The following is a 20991-nucleotide window of genomic DNA, read 5'->3' as shown; positions in this document are numbered from 1 at the left end:
TAGAATCCTGATGTAGACATAAGGCTGACATGGCGGGAAAGGAGAGGGTATATAACCTCTGACTTGTTTTCCAGGCTTGAGTGGAAAAAAATTAAGAGAACACAAGTCTTTCTTGTTATTTCAGGTCTTTGGCCACCTGCTTGGCAGGGTGCAATCCCACTGTGGGTATCAATTTCTGATCTCCAATACAGAGCTGATGGGAAGGTGGGATTAAGTTAGCTCATGTTATTTGTTGATCAACCTAAATTGTGGATTGCATCTTTTCAATATTACAATACAGTAGAAAACAGCATTGTCATCACAATTCTGAAAGACTCTGAAAAAGTAATTTTGGTCAGGATTTTATTTTCTCATCTGTAAATTAAGGGTTTTTTTTTTTATTAATATCAAAACTCACTTTTTTGACTATATTCACTAAACAGTTTCAATCCACTTCTGAGTTTACTTTTATTTGAAAATTTTCTGGTTAGCTTGGAAACTACATTTATCCAGTGGCTTCCCGCCGGCTCTCACACTTAGCTATTGTCAGTGAGAGGCTGGGGCAGTAAGTATCAAAAGTGTAGGCAGAATCTTCTGAGGTTTTCTGATTTGGGTGGTGATTTTGGCAGCAGGAGTGACACTGAGTGATTGAGGTTCTTGGAGGGAAATTAGGGAATACATATCCTATCAGCAACAATCCTGAATGTTTCATCTGCACTGTGCTCCTGCGTCCGGCCCTGGAGAAGTAGGCCAGGCAGGGGATCAGTTAATTCTCACAGATTTAGGAGGTTTAGGAAAACTATGAACTCCTGGATCTCTGAAAACCAAGGAGTTCTTGAGGTAGCTGGAAAACAGCAGTGACTTGTGATCCAACTACTTTGCAGACATAAGTTTTAACTCATAAATATTTTTTTTCACTCCAAGAAATGCATTCTTTTTGTTGCAATCCCTTCTATTATTTATCAAGTTATTTATGCTTTGCCTACTACAATTTTATTATTCTTTACATGCTAGATGATAGTTGAATATACATTATACTATCATTTTTAATGCTTAAGAAGATTAAACAACTTCCCAAAAAAGCAATTTGAAAGTATACATATTAAAAAATTGAAAATGCTCAGATAGTTTAAACTTCTAGCTCAGAATATTAGCTATGGGACATTTCTAGCTATGGATATGTCTATACATAGTATGCTGTCACTTATTTAATGTTCAAGAAAATGAAGAAAATTTAATGTGTACATTGATTTTTAAAAAAATTAAAAATTCTCAGAAATGCTAAACTTCAAGCACAGAATTCTAGCTCTGGAACAATGTTATATTAGGAAATACAAACTGGGTTTAAACTTTCTTTATTGCTTCAGTTTTAGAAACGAGGAAAACATCCATTTGTGTTCTTTTAATTCTTGATAATTGATACTTAGTATGCTTGAAAAGAGTGATGAGATAATACAAAAATAATTGATATTTAATAAACTAATAGAGGTAGTCACAAATAAAATACCTCCTAAAATTCAAGTAAAAGTATTCGTGAAGGTTAGTAAAATTACTTTTGCTTATAGGTTTTATTCATTCATAATATTATAAATCAGTGTGAATTAAAGTTTTCTTTGATTATAATGGTTAGATGTTTTGACATTAAAATGTGTTTAATGCTCTTTTTCTTTCCTTTGACTTTTTAGGTATTATATTTGGTCTTTCTGATGTGAGTACTGGAAATTTTGAGAAGGATTTTTATCTGTCACGTGCAGAGAAAGTTATATTGACTATTGCTTATGATCTTGCATCTTTATCAGTAGCAATACTTGTAGCACACTATGGATGTAGAGGGAACAGGTCAAAATGGGTGGCAGCTGCTGCCTTTTTAGTAGGACTTGGATCAATTACATTGGCTGTCCCATACTTGAAATATGAAATTGTACGTCCAGTGGAAGATACTGAAGGTGAGATTTTCCAAATATTCTCATACACTAAATTATTTTTTAGGTCATTGATTCAAATAATTTAAAATAGTTCAGAATGTCTGTGTATTCTTATGTAATGATGCTTAATAACTATTTTCTGTAGTTCTCTGATTTGCCTCTCAAAGATGAAATGATGCTAGGAAAGAGAATTGTGAGATAATTTGTAAAATTATTTATTTTATACAATTTTACATATATTACAAATCTTTTGAGAAGTCTGTTAGTTTATTTTATTTTGCACAAGATACTTTAATTATTCTCTTATTCTCTTTGTAGCACAGAGGCAGATAAGTTCAAATATAGGAATAAGCCTACTCAGATGAAAGGGTTAATTTTTCTACCGACATACATACCTACATACTCCTACCATTTCAAAAGTTGGACATTGCTCTTTGACCACCATTTGAACCTGTAAACATAGGAGTTTTGTAATGTTGATCATTCTTGATTCCACAATGTTTGTCTATTCCTAGTAAGATCTATTTGAGCTGTCTTTAGAGTCTATTTCTAACACTATTGTCCCAGAGCTTTCTAAATCATATACAGGCATATATATATATATATATATATATATATGCGCTAAGCTGGGTTTTAACAACACGTGATGAAGAAGGGAGATGTATCCATGTGCATATGTATGTATATGGATGTCTTTGATGTTTATAGTGGTATATTTATGATCTTTGAACACAGCAGCAATGAACAATGATGAACAAGTATCATTGTACAGTCCTTTCAGTGGATGCCCAAGAGCAGTATCATTAAATCTTGAGGTAGATTGACTCGCAGCTTCCTTCGAGAAACTCCTCATTGATTTCCATATCAGCTGTACCAGTGTGAACTCTATAGCATGTGCTATTGTTTGTTTTATTGGTGGAATGCTAAATCTCAAAGCAGTTCTAAATTGCATTTCCCTGTTTAATAAAGTTGGTGAGCATTTATTTAAATATTTTCAACCTTTTAAAAAGCAGTTAATATAAATCAAAACTATTTTAATATTAATATAGTTACATACAAGAATGTGTATAAATGTAAGAACTATATATGACTTTGATATTCATAGACATGACATCTTCTTGAATTAGAAGAGGATTAATGAAAAGAAAGGAAAGAAAAACATTTTATTTCCTTGTTCTTTTCGCGATGTTGTGGTCAGAAATGGTGAAAACTTCAGAAAATTACCATTAGAAGTATTTTAAAAATCTGTTTAGTAGTTCAAAGCATGTACTACCCTTGCAGAGGACCTGAGTTTGTTTCTATGCAGGTTCATCAGACAGTTAGGGAACATACCTAGCTACTTTGTGATCTGATACAATCTATTGGGTTCTGCAGGCATTGGCTTTTACACACACACACACACACACACACACACATGTAAGCACACAATTTGCAAAAAATAAAAATGAATTTTTAAAAACGTGTTATCAGTGCTGGAAAGGCATTATAACAGAAGAAATTGGTACTTTTCTTCCTTTTGAGTCTTGCTTATGTCACCTACATTTCTGTATGTATTGCTTTACTTCGGATTAGGTGCCTACTGTTTGTTATTCAGAGTATTCTCTAGGTGTCTAATTGCTGAGAAGCAGACATAATCATTTGTATCATTTGTTCAAAAGTACTCAGTTATTTCTTTCTTGTAAATAATTGATTTATTCTGACAGTTTGTATCTTCACCCCTTTGACTCATATTTAAGTTTAGACATATACACACATACCCACAGAGATAGAGATAGATAGATAGAGAGAGAGAGAGAGAGAGAGAGAGAGAGAGAGAGAGAGAGAGATTGATTCTCCATTTGCTTATATACCCCTCTTCTCTTACTGTGATGTTTCCTGATTATATTTTATTTTTTCGATCTTTCCATTTTGTGCTTTGTTGTTTAAATACTAGGTTCATCTTCTGCTATGAGTTCTCAGAATTTCTGTGCTATAGTTCATATATTTCTATTTTTTATTTTACATGTTCCGTGATTCCATCTGTTATCTACAATGGTGACACATTCATATTCAACACACATGTAGAATATGTGTGCCTCAACAAACAGGCAGACCTGATATTTCACCAAATCCTGAAAAATTCAACGCAAAATTTATTGACAAATTCATGAAAATACTTGTCCTACATTGTCATTCTTTTTTCCTAGAACTTTATATAAAGAGACCATCCGTACTGCTCTCATACTGACCACTTTCTCAGCAGAGGAGGAAGCTCCCATTGCTGAGCTTTTATTGAGCTCAGGTTTTTGATGATACCCACCAGTGGTTTGTACTTACTCAGAATGAAGGCACACTTCTTTTCAATCATTAGGACCAGTGAATAATGAAAGCCAGCTTTCCCTGATTCTCCTAGTTGCTACTTCTCCTCATTTGCAGCTATTTTTCTGTCTACCAACATGATATATCAAAGTCGTTCAAACCTCCTCTAGTGAGTGTTCTCGGCTATTTTATCTCATTGTCCTTTTATCCCCTGCATGGAAGCCTTAGGGTTGAATCATGCGCTTGCCCCTTTCCCTATGCCAGGTGGCTGCTGAGTCCTGTGATGAATCTGCTGCTGCCAGAAATTGGAAGTGCTACTTTCTTCACAATGGATTGTAAACATGGTGAAAGACTTCCTTGCTTTATTTATGATGAAGTCAGGTTGGATTTTGAACACCATGTATTTTCTTTCAGCTCTAAAACTATAGCTAGAGATCATGTAAGGAGAAAATTTGACTTGGATTGTAAAATGATTGGTAGATGCTTGTTGGGAAAGAGAGAAAAGTCATACAGAAGTGCTGTTGTGAATTTGAGAAGAAACATAAAGGAGGGGCTACTCAGTTAGTTAACCAGAGTATTCTAATAAGACTTTGAAGGATTTTTTCGGTCAGACACTGAAAGACATTAGCTGGAAGTATTGGGAGAAGAAGAAGTAAGCATGAGTTATAGCTATGGTATGCTCAGCTATAGATAGGCTCTCTGAGGCCCAGGGAACACTGCAGAAGAATGGGCAAGCTAAGATGGGCTGGAGGGTTTGGGAAGTAGTCTGAAATACTGTATTTAGGAATGAAGTATCCATTGTATCCATTGTAATCTTGAACTCAACAGATGCTGTGAATATCTGCACATAAATTATTTAAGGTAATCTACAAACATATTATCACAAAAGGGAAAAGAAAGCACAAGTCCTCATGCATTTCCTGTATATTTCTATGCAGCTAGATGTTGCTAAGACAGACTTCAGCAGTGTAGTGCTTGGCAGGATGTCCATGCTTCTGCAAACAAACCATCATCTTTCACCCAGTAAACAATTGAAACACAATTCATTGAGCAATTGAAGAATATGAAAGAGAAGAATAAGAAGCAGAACAAGAATGAAGAGAGGAGGAGGAGGAGGAGGAGGAGGAGGAGGAGGAGGAGGATAAGACTAAGAACAAGAATACAAAGAATAAGAGGAAGAATAAGAAGGAGGAGGATGGGGATGGGGAGGGCAAGGAGAAGAGGAAGAAGAGGAGGAAGAGGAGGAGGAGAACAAGAGGAGAAGGTAGAGTCTAGATTGTCTAATTCAAAAGAGAAAGCCAATCAGTATGAGGGTGAGGCAGACAGAAAGAGAAAAGAGAGGAAATGATCAGAATACATCATATACTTATTTGAGAATGTCATAAACAATTGATAGCATACATTATGCATTATTCTTTTCAAAACAGCAAAAAGGATGAGCATGCTGGGTTAAAAAAGTATCACAATCTTAGAGACAATTTCTGATTTGCCATAAAGTTCTGTATTATTACACAGAAACTAAGCCAAGTAAGGTTTCATTAGTGTAATAAATGTGTCATTCACTTTAATAGTTTCTCTAAAATATTTCAAGAGTATATGTTAAACTTTACCCAAGATGTTCATAATATATATGATTTATTATCAACAACCTAACAAGTATAAATACACAAACCCTATAACCATGTATGTAAGAATGAGAGAAGTGACCTGTGACCCAAAGGATTTAAAAATCTAATTGGTAGATTATCTCATAATAACTATGGTGGCATTGGTGATCTTTTTGTTTGTTTGTTTATTGTTTGTTGATACAAGGTTTCTTTTATAGCCCTAGCTCTCTTACAGCTCTGTCTATTCTGGAACTCACACTATCAATCAGTCTGGGCTCAGCTCAGAGATCCTTCTACCTCTCCCTCACACAAACTAGGATTAAAGTTGTGCCCCACTACCATCTAACTTTATGACTTAATGCCTTGTTTTGATGATCCTATGCATACTTAGTTGTCTTGTTGCCATTAAAAAAATGTCAAAAACAACTTAAAAGTAGAAAATATGAGTTTTTTAAATCATGGTTTCAGAGTGCTACCTCCACAATTGCTAGTCACCATCAACTCTGAGCCCATAGCCTGACAGAAAATTTGGAGTGTGCAAAGAAAGTCTGTTTACCTCATGGTGGCAACAAAACAGAGTGAAGATATTAAGAAACTGTGACAAGATAGAACTTTCAGAGACCAGGTTGTGTCTCTCCCTGACAGTTCTAGGAACTCTCCAAATAATATCGACAAGGAAGTAAATATTGAACACATGAGACTTTAAAGAGATATTTCATGTGCAAACCATAATAGTATATTACTGAAGCTTAAGAGTCAAAAATAGGAAATTATTTCATCAAAGAAGTGTTGGTGTAATTTAAAGATTGTTAATGAAAGGCATACTGAACTATATTCAGATGCTGGATCACCAAGGGCATTGCAAGTACTTTTCTGTGGAGACAAACGTCAGAAGAATAGGATTCAAAGAATAGGGAAGTGAGTGAATATGTATTACATATGAGTAATTGTGTATGCATATAAGCATATCTGTGTAGAGGTAATCTTGTACATATAAACAATCACACTGTTTCATTCATAATATGCATGTTTCCTCCAGTGTTCCAACACATTTTGTTTTAATGTACAATTTCTATTAAGAATATGATCATTAATTATATTAGTGCATTCCATGTATGACTATTAAATAAAAGAAAAAATCATGGTGCTGGTAGCCACTGCAGATGAATTGTACATTTAGTTTTGAATTCAGTTCAGTAAAATATAATTTTTATTTTTCAAAAGAGTTATGCATGGATGAAGAACAAAGAACAATGCCAAATTGTGAGAAAAACGTAGTACCATTCAAATCAGAAATTATCTATCTTTCCATCATTGGGCAGTTTCTCCAGGGAATTGCAGGGATGCCGATGTATATCCTTGGTGTGACCTACATTTATGACAACGTTTCCATATACACGGCTGGCATCTATTTAGGCAAGTTTGCTTTTTCTATTATACATGACCTATTTTGAATAGTCATTGGGTTTCTGTATGTTTGAACAGACCCAGAAATACTGTTGGCCCTGTGATGACACTGTACTAAGTGCTGAAGATGCTTTTGCAAAACTCCAAAATCACATTGATCTACTTAATTCTGAGGTTTGGAACACTAGACAAATCATCTAATGTCACTGAAAGATGTAAAGGAATTGAAAGTGCATGTATCTTTTAAGTGGCAAAATTTTCTCTGTCTGTTTCTTTTTTTCTCTGACAGAGAGAAAGAGAGAGACAGAGAGAAGCAGAGAGACAGAAAGACAGAGAGAGAGGAAAAAGAGCTGAACACAGTGTCATTTTTTCCACTTTTCAATGTCTTGTGTAAACTGTGTTCTGCATTATGTAAACATCGATACAACTCAAATAGTCTATCCTTATTTAGACTATGGTCCTGGCAGGTTAAAATGAATATGTCCTTTCACAGAGATAGCTAAAAATAATTTTCAAGAATATAAAACTATTTTTGTACTTACTTAGAAATCATCTCATGAGTAAATACCATGAAATTTGCCTGTCATCTCAGACACACAGAAACTGAGGCATGAGGATTATGAGTTCAAAGTCCTATGAAACTGCACATCAAATACCAGGACTATACTAGTCAGAGCTAAATAACAAGACTGTCTTTTAAAAAAACAGCAACAACAAATAAGTTGTTATAGCTTGCACAAAATAACTTACTTTTCAACCAATAGTAAAGAAAATCTTTCCAATAGACTAAAGTAAAGAGTATCCCTATTTCTATATACTTTTACAAAAAATACTTGTGTCTTATTATCATTAGTCAAGATTGGCAGAAAATATTCATTTTAGTTTTACTAAATAGAAAATAAGACACATTATCTATACACTATAGATATTGTACTATATTGCCACCATTTGCTATGCTGAAAGTTTTGATGAATAATGAAAGAGTAATTATGAAAATGTGTTATCTTATGCTGTGAGATATTAAAGGAAATATTCTTTATGTGTATATTGAACATAGATATATTTATGCTAATATATATGTATATATATATATTACAGAAGATACAATTAAGTTTATAATTAAAATATATGTATCTAATACTTGATTAGATAAGAGGATATTCGACCAGTTGTAATATCAGACACTAGCCTAGATGACTCCCTGATGTTGTCTTTTTTATAATTAACATTCACAATCAGTAGACACTGAGTAAAATAGATGAGCTTTATGATAAAACCAGGTCTCATTCAAGCAATGTAGAGTCCTAACAGGGCAGATTGACTGTTCCCAAAGAAGCAATGATTGTGGGTCACAGTAGCATCAACCCTTGCATGAATTTCCTGCCCCACTAATACGGGATTTGTTAGAATCAGTTCAAGAAATTATTTACAATTTTACTCTTTTCCCCTCTATCATGCCTCCCCCTTTCTTCCTCTCTTTTCCTGCCCATCTTCTGTTTGTCAAGTAATAGAAATTAGCTTGAAAAATTCAAATATCACAGATATTTTAGTTTTTTTAACCAAGTTAGATTTTGAAACTCTTTTGTCCATTTGTTCATTTTCAAGGTATTGCAGATGCTACACAAATACTGGGATATGGCCTAGGTTATGTAGTGGGATCACCAAACCTTAGGCCTTCATTTAATCACAGTTCTGAGGAACCGTAAGTCATAGCGTTTACTTTTCTATTTAGTTTACATTGTATATAATGTTTGTTGAATAGATAGAGTAATTCAAATAGTGCATAGAAAATGTATCCAACTTCTGATGATGTGTACATTTATAGTGTTCATTTGTATTGTTATTGTTTGAAATTGGATTCAGCTAGGGGTGGGGGGGTTGGGGAGGGTGTAGGGCTCATCTGCTCAGAAGAGAATGAGAGGGAAGAGGAGGAGGGATTGTGGGAGGGAGTGACAGGAAGAGGGGCAATTAACAGGATGTAAAGTAAATATGTAAAAACAAATTAATTAAAATATAGTAAATTTTATGTTCTGTTAAAAAAACATACAGCTTTTATTCAACACAATGTAATAGTTATATGCATGATATGTAAAAGTGTTGAATTTATTTAATTAAAAGGTATTTTCATGCCGTGTTCTGATCACACTCTCCCCTATGTCATACTTTTCTCAGACCCTTGCTACCTCCTGATCTACCTAACGTTATGATCTTTCCCATTGATTCATTCAAAAACAAAACAACTCAAACACACAAAAGAAAGAAACTCCATACCAAAAAAATACAATAGTTAATAGTAAAACAAACAAGCAAAAGACCAAAAAGATATAAAAAATGCCCAAACAAAACAAAATGAAACATAAAAAGATCACCCCCAAAATCATTGAGTTCATTTTGTTTGGCAACTACTCTGGGCAATGAGACCTGGTCTGGAGTCTTGTTATACCCACTACACTTTATTTGGAGGAAACTTATTGTCCCTTTTTAAATAGTCATACGTTGGAAATAGCTTCATGGTTAGGATTGGAACTCCATGCTTAATTCCCATCTTGGTTCTGTGCATGTCTTCTATGTGTTACTACTGTCTTTGTGTGTTCATACATGTATCAGTCTTATTGTTTCTGGAAATACTATTTCTTTGGAGAGATTCATCACTTCTGTCTCTTACAATCTTTGTACCTCCTCTTCCAGATCTTGAAGGGAGGAGTTTGATGAAGACATCTCATTCAGGGCTCAATGCTTTAAAGTCTCCCAGTTAATTAAGTTCATTTTGTGTTGGGCATCTACTCCAGGCAATGGGACCTGGTCTGGACTATTGTTGTTATACCCATTTACATTTTATTTGCAGGAAACTTACTGTCTTTTTGCAAATAGTCATCCTATTTTGAAAAAGCTTCATGGTTAGGATTAGGATTCCACTCTCTGTGTTAGCAATTAACTTAAAAAGACAGATGCAGACACTTAAAACCAGCGATCGGACTGAGTCCGAGGACTCCAGTGGAAGAGTTAGGGAAGGACTGAAGGAGCTGAAAGGTTTGCAACCACAGAGGAAGAACAACGGTATCAACTAACCAGACCCCTTAGAGCACCAGGGACTAAACTACCAACCAAGAAGTGTACATTGGCCAGTTCATGGCCCAGCTACATATGTAGAAGAAGATTGCCTTATCTGACATCAATGGAAGGGGAGGCACGTGGTCTTGTGGAGCTTGTTGTCCCTGTGAAAGAAGAAGCTAGAGGGGTGAGGGAGGAATTGGTAGGTGAGTATGGGAAAACCCTCTTAGAGGCAAAGGGCAATGTGGATGAGAAGGGGTGTTTTCAGAGGGTAGATTAGGAAGGGGATAATATTTGAAATATAAATAAATAAAATAATACACACAACTGGGTATTAATTAACTTCTTCTCTATGAAGAAGCTTCTCTGATGTTGAATAAGGCATGGATCTACAGATATATGAGAAACTTAATTGGAAATATTTTATTACCATAGCCTTTAATCAGGGCAATGCTATTAGGTTTTCCCCCAGCAGTATGCCTTGTATTTTTCTCATGTTTTGGACACTTTTGCAGTGTCTGATATGAGTTCTATCTTATACAGTGGACTTTAAATACAATAAAAAGTACCTGGCTCCTTCCAGAATAGTTGTAACTCTCTTGCCCTAATACAACTTGTGGGCAGAGACATGTTGAAGGTCACAGGGTCTGTAGCTCAGTGATATTAAAGATAACCATTCTCTAGTAGTATGCTGAGTACCTTCCAGCAGCATAAATGTTAGTCACTAGGGACGAAACCTCTATTAAGCCACTAGCTCAACTTTCTGTATTTGATGACATAAGTTGCATGCCATGTTTAGCAACTGGATCTGACTATCAGGTTGCAGAGAATAGCCTTGGCAATAGCTTGTGATATATGGGGGATTCATGGTATGCCTTTGGTAAATGACTTGGCAAGATTTAATATATCTCTGGGACTTGATGGAATAAGTTATCTAGTTTGGGCATTGTCTCTTCTATTATTTTGTGACACTATTTGGATTCCTTTCAGAAAGCTTCTAGAACAGTAGGTTTCCAACTAGGATTTCAAATGGTATTTAGTAATAAATTTTCCTCCCCGTATTTCCTCCTTTATCATTGTCCCCCATCTCCTTTCCCATTCAACCCTCCTATTCTAATTTATTTCTTATATCTCCATAACATCTTGTATTTCTGCTCCATTTTTAGATGTTCTCCTTCCTCTTGATCCCTTAGTAGTACCTAACATTTGTAGTTTGTTGTATTATATCACACATATCAAAAGCTTTAGAGCTGATATCTACATGTAAGAGAAAATATAAAGTACTTGGTCTTTTGGGATCTGAGTTACCTTACTCAGGATGAATTTTTTCTAGCCACATCCATTTACCTGCAACTTTCCTAATTTCATTTTTAATAGATGAATAATGTACCAGTGTGCAGTCTATCAGCACATGCTGCTCTTTGTTTTATTGTTAGGAGATAGAATCTCAAAGTAGTTCTAATTTACATTATTCATAATGCATAATAAAAATGTACCACATTTGTATTGTCCATTCATGGGCTGGTGGACATCTAGGCTGTTTTAAACTTTTGACTACTTTGAATACAGCAGCAGTGAACATGGATGAGCAAGTATCAATGTAGAGACCTTTCAGTGGATGCCCAAGAGTGGTATCATTGGATCTTGAGGTAGATTGACTCCCAGCTTCCCTCCCGAAACTCCTCGTTGATTTCCATATCAGCTGTACCAGTGTGCAATCTATCAGCATGTGCTATTGTTTTTTTTTTAATTGGTGGGAGATGAATTCTCAAAGTAGTTCTAATTTGCATTTCCTTACTTGATAAAGTTGTTGAGCATTTCTTTCAAAGTTTTTCAACCTTCTGAGTTTTACCTATAGAGATTCTCTGCTTAGTTTTACACTCCATTTTTAAACTGGGTTACTTTCTTGATGTTCAGTGTTTTAGTTCTCTGTATATTGTAGATACTAACATTGTATCAGACACAGAATTGGTAAAGATCTTACTCTACTGGGTGTTGCTTTGATTGAATACCTGTTTTTCCTTTGCTTTTAGAAGATTTTCAGCTTCATAATGAGGTCGTATTTAATAATTGTTGGTCTTAGTAAATTTGCAATTGGAGTCCTATTTAAAACTTTTTCCTGTATTAATGAGCTCAAGCTTATTCTCCACTGACTTCTGTTAGATTCAGCATATCTGATCTTATGTTGAAATTCTTGATCTACTTGGAGTAGTGTTTTTTGGCAGGGTGACAGATATAGATCTATTTGCATTTTTGTACATGAAGCTATCCAGTTTTACCACCACCATTTTTAGAGATACTATATTTTCTCCAGTATATATTTTTAGTTTCTTAGTCAAAAGTTCAATGTTTGTAAATGCAAGAGTTTTCAGTCTTAATTCATTGATTAATGTGTCTTTTTGAAATGCCAACACCATATGTTTTAATAATTTTAATTTCCTTCTGTTAAGTTATTTACTTTGCAGCCCAATAACAGGAGCTTCTCCTCCCTCCACTCGTCCTACTTCCTCCCTCTCACCACTCTTCCATATATACATCCTTCTCCACTTTCTCTTCAGTAAAAGAAAGACCTCCCATGGATATTATCTACCCTTGGCATATCAAGTTGTAGTAAGACTAAGTGCATAGACTTCTATTGAGGCTACAAGAGGCAGCCCAGATAGGAAGGAGAAAGGAACCCAAAAGCAGGCTATGTAGTCAGAGATAGCCCCTACTCCTGATTTAAGAGTTCCAAATGAAGACTCGGCTGCTCAACTGATATATATGTGCATAGGTCCTAGATCAATCCCATGCATGCTCTCTTTTTGGAAGTTTAGTCTTTATGAGGCCCTATGGACTCATGTGATTCTGTAGGTTTTCTTGTGATGTCCTTGAACCTCTTGCACCTTCATTCCTTCTTCCTCTTCTTCCAGAGGGTTCCTCAAGCTCTAATGTTAGCTATGCATCTTTTTATCTGTTTCCATTAATTTCTAGGTGAAGGCTGTCTAATGTCAGTTATGCTAGGCTTCTGTCTGCAAGTGTAGCAGAATATCATCAATTGTGTGAGGAATGAGCTGGTTTCCATGGCATGGCTCTCAAGCTGGCCCAGTCGTTGGTTGCTCCTTCACTCAAATTCTGCTCCATCCCTAATCTATGTACTTCTTGTAGGTAAGAAAAATTGTGGGTCAAAATTTTGGGGGCTAGTTTGGTTTCCTGGTGACAAGAGATGGCTATTTCAGAATCCATATCCCCCATTGGTAGGATCCATAGCTAGCTAGAATCATCCTCATAGATTCTTGAGAAATTCTGCATCCTAGGTTTGTAGTTTGACCCATAGATCCCCTGAGTTAATTTAATTTCCCACCACCTCATTCCTCCTGTTCCCATCCCAACCCATCCCTCACCCAGTCACCTCCCTTCATCCCCTCCATGTCTAATCTGTTTCCCCTTCTCAGTGAGATTCAATCGTCCTTCCTTGGGCTCTCTTTGCTACTTAACTTCTTTGGGTATATGATTTGTAGCATGGTTATCTTGTACTTTATGACTAATAGCCATTTATAAATGAGTATATATCATGTATATCTTTATGGGTCTGGGTTACCTCATTCAGGATGATATCTTCTCATTCCATTCATGTACCTACTAATTCTGTGTCATTGTTTTTAACAGGTAAGTAGTATTCCACTGTGTAAATGAAGCACATTTTCTTTATTCATTCTTCACTTCAGTGACATCTATGTTGTTACCAGTTTCTATCATAAATAAAGCTGCTATGAACATAGTTGGACAAGTGTTCATAGTTGAGTAAGGGTCTATAGTTAATGAGAGTGGAGCATCTTTTGGGTATATGCCAAGGAATGGTATAAATGGGTCTTGAGGTAGATGGAGTCCCAACTTTCTGAGAAACCACAAAATTGATTTCCAAAATGCTTATAAAAGTCCGCATTTCCACCATCAATGGAGGAGTGCTTCCCATGTTTCACATCTCACTAGCATGAGATGTCTTTTAGGTTTTGATCTTAGCCATTCTGACAGGTATTAGATGAAATCTCATGATTGTTTAGATTTGCCTTTCCCTGATGACTAAGGAATTTGAACTTTTTTTAACTGCTTTTTAGCCATTAGAAATTTCTCTGATAATTCCTTGTTTAGATCTATACCCCATTTCTTTAATTGAGTTATTTGGTTTATTGATGTCTAGCTTTTTCAGTTCTTTATATACTTTGGAATTCTATCAGATGTGGAGACCATAAAAACCATTCTCCCATTCTGTAAGTGACCATTTTGTCCATTTGAATATGTCCTTTGTCTTAGGGAAGCAATTCTGTTTCATGAGGTCTCCATTTATTACTGATCTTAGTGCCTGAGCTGTTGTTGTTCTGTTCTGGAATTTGTCTCTTGTGCCAATTCATTCAAGGTTATTTCCATCTTTTCTTTCTCTCAGATTTAGTCTATCAAGTTTTAGGTTGGGGTCTTTGACTCACTAGTACTTAAGTTTTGTTCAGAGTGATAGATATGGATTTGTTTGCATTCTTCCACATGCAGACATCCAGTTAGACCAGCAGCATTTGTTAAAGATATTTTTCCATTACATAGTCTTAGTTTCTTTGATGAAAATGAAGTGTCCAGAAGTATATAGGTTTTTCGTGGTCTCTGATTCCTATCTATTGATAAATCTGCCTGTTTCTGTCCCAATACCATACATTGTTTATCAGTATTGCTCTGTAGTCCAACTTGAGGTCAGGGATGGTGACTCCTTCGAAACTTTTATTGTTTTGTCTATCCTCTATGGCTTTGTTTTGTTTGTTTTACTATATGAAGTTTGAGAATTGCTCTTTCAACATCTATAAAAATTGTGTTGGAATTTTGATGAGAATTGCATTGAATCTGTAGGTTGCTTTTGGTAGGATGCCAAGTTTTACTACATTAATCTAATAGTTCCATGAGCATGAGAGATGTTTTCTTTTTCTTTTCCAAAGGGGAGTGGTTTAATTCAGGGCAGAGGGCAAAGGTAGGGAGAGAAATGGGAGAAGATGGTGGAGAAAGAGGAGAGAGAGAGGAGAGAAGAGGAGGCCAGCTATGACCACATGGAGAGAGGGGGAAGGGAAAGGAGGAAGGGTGAGGAGAAGCTAGAGGCAAGAGAGTAAGAGAGTAAGAGAGAGAGGAGGAGCATACCTGGGGTTGCCAGATAACTGTGGAGGTGGAGTTTAGACAGAATATTAACATTCACACATTTTGGCTTAATTAAAAAGAAAAATTAGAAAGAGGTGACGGCAAAGCAGGAATAGGGTCGTTGTGAAATCTGGCTACTTCCTGCTGGCAGTGGGGGTGACGTGTCTTTAGGGGCAACCTAGAAGAATGGGTATGGGGGTTGTTTGTCCGGTCTTTGGAGAGCTGGCTGTTTCCTGCTGTCCAGGGTCTATGGAGCAAGCCATCTGAGAATAGGTCAGAAGGAACAGGTCCAGTAGAAGCAGCTGGATGTGTGACAGGAGATGGAGCATCTGGAGGTTGCTTCTCTGGAGCTGTTCTGGATGGACCTGGACTTGACAAGATATAGGAAATAAGATTAAGAACACTTGGAGAAAGAAATTTTTTCTAAGATGTACATTTGAAACCCAGAGGGATCCCACCCTTTGTTATAAGTAGTGGATGGAACCTTTATTTATCTGGATGGCATCTATTTGGTCCATGAGAGGTAGATCTGAGTGGGTTTCCCGTAGCTTATAAATTTACAAAACAGATAACATCATGAGTTAACAACACAAGCAGTCTCTAAGATGAACTTTGGTTGGATTGTATAGTGGAATATTTTAGAGTTAAGCAAGTTTATAGGAACTCAGATAATTTAGGACAGTGGGATAGTAAGAGGAGGAAATATGGAGCATTTAATTGATGGCAACTAAGTTTAGGTAATGAGATAAGATAACAGATAATATCTGTAAAAGCTTAGCTGTCAATGTAGTCAGAAGTCTGATAAAGAGTAAACAACAATCTACCAGTTATGTATTATTTTTAAAAAAATGACAGAGTCCACTAGCCAACAGTTCCCATGGTTTCCATAGTCTCTTGGGTGAAGTCAGTTTGGCTTCCAAGCTCAGAAAATGCAGGGCTTTTTTCTGTGGAATGGATATGCTTGACATGAGAAGTGACTTACCTTGGTTTAGCCAAGTCATTTGACTCAGGGCATCCAGTTTAGCTTGCTGTGTTTGTTAGTGACTATATCATCACATAAAATCTAGGCTGTATCTTCTAGGAGTCTGATGTCCATCTTCTGAAACCATCTTGGGTTAACTGTTAGAGGCTTTGGGAATTCTGTCAGCCATAAACTTAAAAAATACTGTTAGCAAACTTCTGACAAGATTGAGAGCCATAAGATTGGTTGTAACTGACTAGAATTTAATGGCAGTAGTAAAAATCTATCAAGGCAGGAGCCTTTCCTATCCTGTCTTAAGTAACTTTGGCAGGTTGTGTAGGTAGAGAAAAGCACATTTTTGTATTAGCAAAGAAACATTTGGCTAGGACCAGTATAAGAAAGCTGGATCATATGGCTGGTAGGGGGTTGAGTACAGCGGCAGCAGGGCAGGACTTCCTGCTAGCTCTGGAATTCACTGCCCAGTGTCTCTGGAAGCTAGAGTTTGCAGTGCCCAAGGAAAAGCAAGCATGTCCCGTACCACAGCAACATTCATGTTAGTTGTTTTTGTAGCGGAAGGCACCACTAGCACTCACTTTACAGGTCCCAGGGAGAGAGGGAGAGGAAACCTTTAGGTGAAAGACCAGGAGTTAAGACTGGACGTCCATACATGAGTTCAGAAGGTGAAATGAGGAGAGGTCACTTGGGAAGGGCTCGTAGCCTGAAAAGAGCCAGAGGTAGGAGTTTTACCCAGTCAAGGTGAAGTTCCTGTGACAGCTTGACAAGAGTGATTTTTAAAAGGCGATTGGTTCTCTCTATCTTACCTGAAGATTGAGCATGATAGGGGATATGAAAATGCCAGGTGATGTCTAGGGCCTTTGATAGAGTCTGAGAAACTTGGGAAGTAAATTCAGGCCCATTGTTTGACTGGAGGGAGGTGGGGACACCAAAACGGGGGATGATCTCTCTGAGGAGGAGATCAGAGACTAGCTGAGCCCTTTTATTAGTTGTGGGGAAAGCCTCTACCCAGCCTGAGAAGGTGTCCACCAAGACCAGGAGATACTTGACACGTTTTACAGTAGGCATGTGGGTAATGTCAAGTTGCCAGTCAGTTCCAGGAAGGGAACTTCTAGCCTTATGGGTAGGAAAAGGGGTGCTAGGATACCTTGAGTTGGGATCTGACATCTGACAGATTTTGCAAGAAGCAGTGATAGATTTTAGGAAACTTAAGTTCTCAGGAGTAGGGTGTAGGTGGGTCTTAATGAAATAAGACAGCACTTGGCTGTTAGGATGAAAGAGTTGGTGATATGAGCAGGAGGGGCCTGTGCCTCCACCACCTTGGTGTCTGACACTATGGCATAGCCAGCTTTCCTGACCCCTTCATGAAGAAAGGAGCTTCTATCTATATACCAGGTAAAGGTGGCTTGAGGCAATGTGTCCTCCTGTATATGTGAAGGATGAGGTAACAGTTTTTCTAAGGTTTCAGTGCAGGAGTGAGATAGAGAGTAGTCAGTGTTAGGTCGGGGAAGAAGATTGGAAATATTAAGAGGTGGGCATGATTGAAAGGTGAGGGTGAGTCTTCTATTAGAGCTACCTGAAGAGAAAGAACCCTGTAGGGAGGTAGAGTCTGTAAGCCTTTATAAGTTAGGAGCTGTGACAGGTTGTGAGAAGAAAGGACAGTTATAGGTGATCTCAGGGTTAGTTTCTTTGATTCTCGAATAAGGAGTTCAGCAGCTGTTAAGGTACAAATACAAGGTGCCCATCCCTGGATGGTTGGATCTAGTCTTTTTGACAAGTATGTTATGGGTGGAAAAGATGGTCCCAGTTGGTGACCTAAGGCTCCAAGGGCAAATCTCTCTTTTTCAGTTACATAGAGGGAAAAAAGGATGAGTCAGGTCCAGGAGATGTAAGACTGGGGCCTTAAGGAGAGCCTGTTGGAGCCTTTGGAAGGGCTTAGTGACAGGTTTGAGAAGAGGTTCATGGGTGGGACCTAATGTTGTTTCATATAAGGATCGAGAAAGTAGGGAAAAGGAAGGAACCCAGGAACACAAAAAGCTAGCCATTCTTAGGAATGATAGAATCTCTTCCTTTGTAGAAGGAACAGTTAGAGACTGAATCAGGTTCTTTTTATCTAAAGTAATAGCCTTGTGGGTTGAGGTTATTTCTAGTCCCAAATATGTGACTTGAGGAGTGGACAGTTGGACTTTAGAAGGTGCGACCCTGTAGCCCCGACTGGAAAGGAAATTTAGAAGAGCCGCTGTGTCAGCATGCTAATTTCTAAGGAGGGGCTACAGAGAAGAACATAATCTATGTAAAGTACAATCTTAGATCTATGGAGAGATAAAGAGATTAAGTCAGAAGCCAGGGCCTGCCCAAACAGAAGTGAGCTGTCCTGGAATCCCTGAGGTAGAACAGTCCAGGTAACTTGGGTAGAAAAGTGGGTGTCAGGATATGTCCAGGTAAAGGCAAATATGTCCTGTGACTGGGTGTCTAGAGGGATAGAGAAAAATGTATCCTTGAGATCTAGGACTGAAACATGAGAAGTCCCTGACAGGATAGTAGAGAGAAGCATATAAGGGTTAGCTATGACAGGATGGAGGGGAACTACGGCAGAGTTAATGTGCCTGGAATAGGTCAGACTGCTGGCAGTATGTGTTAAGACCTCTTAAAATAGTTGGGTCTAGTGTGCCATTACGAGGCTACTTTAGTCAATTATCTAAAGGGTATCAAATCCAGACCTTATTGCAGAGGTGTATCAATTTGGAAGGCCTCAAATCTGGCGTTAATTTTAGAGATTTGAGGTTTTTCAGCAGACAACCCAGTGGGGTGTCTGTGGGTACAGTTGAAGACAATGTGGTACCCATTGGGTGACGGCTGTTACTGAGCTATCAGTCGGCATCCCAAAAGAAAAGCTGGCAATGAAAAATCAGGCTTAGGCTAGATAATCAGGTCATCAAGAGAATATCTAGGGGCCTCTGTGGAACTAGTCTGGCAGAAAATAGCTCACCTGGTACCAGGATTTCCTGCAGAGCTCTGAGAGCTGGGGAGGGGCTGGAAGCTATTTCTGAGAGGGAAATCACCCAATGGCCAATGTCCTAGGTCGTAGTTCAGCTAGAGGCGAGTCATATGGAGTGGGCAATGAAAAGCCAACTCCTTAGCCCAGGGAAGGTTAGCCAGACCCTAACTGGGCATCCAGGGTTCCTCCCGCCAATCGGAAACTCCTTACCAATTAATATGCTGGTGTGTTTGTGGGCTTGTGCAGTCTGGTATCAGGAAAGGTGGAACCGTGAGGTCTGTGTAGACCTGTCTGGCTGCCTAGCCCACATGGCAGAGCACCACGTGGGGGCCACAGTGGCACAGCTCACATGGTGGAAGTTTTTCGAGCCTCTCTGCGGTGGATGGGGTTGGTCTGCAGCAGTGGTGGGAATTCACATGGTCGGTGATGGCAGATAGCAACAGATGAAGTCCTCGTGTTGTAGTGGAGGCAGCTGCGGTGGTGGGGTTGTGGCAGGCTACATGGCATCGGTCTTGTATGGTCACAGCAGCTGGCAGCTGGCAGCAGCTGCATGGGTCTCACGGTTCCTGAAGTCTTCGTATCCGAGTCACGGCACCAATGTTAGACTTCGGCATGCAGCTTGGAACAGACATCAGACCAAACAGTTCCAAAGGGGAGGGTGTTTATTCAGGGCAGAGGGCAAAGGTAGGGAGAGAAACAGGAGAAGATGTTGGAGAAGGAGGAGAGAGAGAGGAGAGAAGAGGAGGCCGGCCATGACCACGTGGAGAGAGGGGGAAGACAGATATTTTCATCCTCATATATTCACTTCAGTTTCTTTCTTCAAAAAACTTTCTTGTCATACAGGTTGTTCAATTGCTTGATTAGAGTTATACCAAGATATTTTATATTAGTCAGTATCGTGAAGGGTGTTGTTTCCCTAAATTATTTTTCAGCCCATTAAATTTTGTGTATAGGAGTAGTGATTGTTTTGAGTTGACTTTTTATCCTGCCAGTTTTCTGAAGGTGATTATCAGCTGTAGGATTTCCCTAGTAGAATTTTTGGGATCACTTGTATATACTATCATATCATCTACAAAGAGTGATAATTTGATTTCTTCATTTCCGATTTGTATCCCCTTGATCTCTCTTAGATGTCTCACTGCTGTAGCTAAAGCTTTGAGTACTATATATGTAGGGAGTACAGTTGTAAGTTTCAATGAGATGATAAAGTGGTTTTTTTTTTTTCAATTTGTTTAAGTGGTAGATTACATTTATGTATTTTCTCTTTTGTCATTTGCTTATTTATTTATTTATTTATTTACTACATTCTAGATTTTATTCCCTATCCCTGTGCCCTGGTTCATCCCTCCAGCTGTTCCACATCCCATACCTCCTCCTCACACACCTGTCTCCATGAGGATGTACTCATTTCATACCCCCCACCCAACCAGACCTCTAAACTCGTTGGGCCTCCAGTCTCTTGAGGGTTAGGTGCATCTTCTCTTACTAAATCCAGACCTGGCAATCCTCTGCTGCATATGTATATGTTGGGGTCCTAATATTAGCTGATTTATGCTGCCTGGTTGGTGGTCCAGTATCTGAGAGATCTCAGGGGTCCAT

The 20991-nt window shown here is 37.8% G+C and overlaps 1 protein-coding gene across 1 annotated transcript in view; it reads left to right on the top strand.

Moving 5' to 3' along the window:
• LOC114638533 (solute carrier organic anion transporter family member 6A1-like) overlaps nucleotides 1–20991 on the top strand; it is an 86608-nt gene that overhangs the window by 492 nt on the left and 65125 nt on the right. The window contains exons 2-4 of the mRNA XM_028787044.1: nucleotides 1665–1925; nucleotides 7034–7225; nucleotides 8822–8918. Coding sequence (XP_028642877.1) covers nucleotides 1665–1925; nucleotides 7034–7225; nucleotides 8822–8918 — 550 coding nt within the window. The remainder of the gene's footprint in view (nucleotides 1–1664; nucleotides 1926–7033; nucleotides 7226–8821; nucleotides 8919–20991) is intronic.

This window comes from Grammomys surdaster, unplaced genomic scaffold (assembly GCF_004785775.1).
Source record: "Grammomys surdaster isolate TR1022 unplaced genomic scaffold, NIH_TR_1.0 125604, whole genome shotgun sequence".
Taxonomy (NCBI): Eukaryota; Metazoa; Chordata; class Mammalia; order Rodentia; family Muridae; genus Grammomys; species Grammomys surdaster.
Note: the sequence above shows the minus strand (reverse complement) of the source record. Positions and strands in the feature narration are given on the sequence as shown.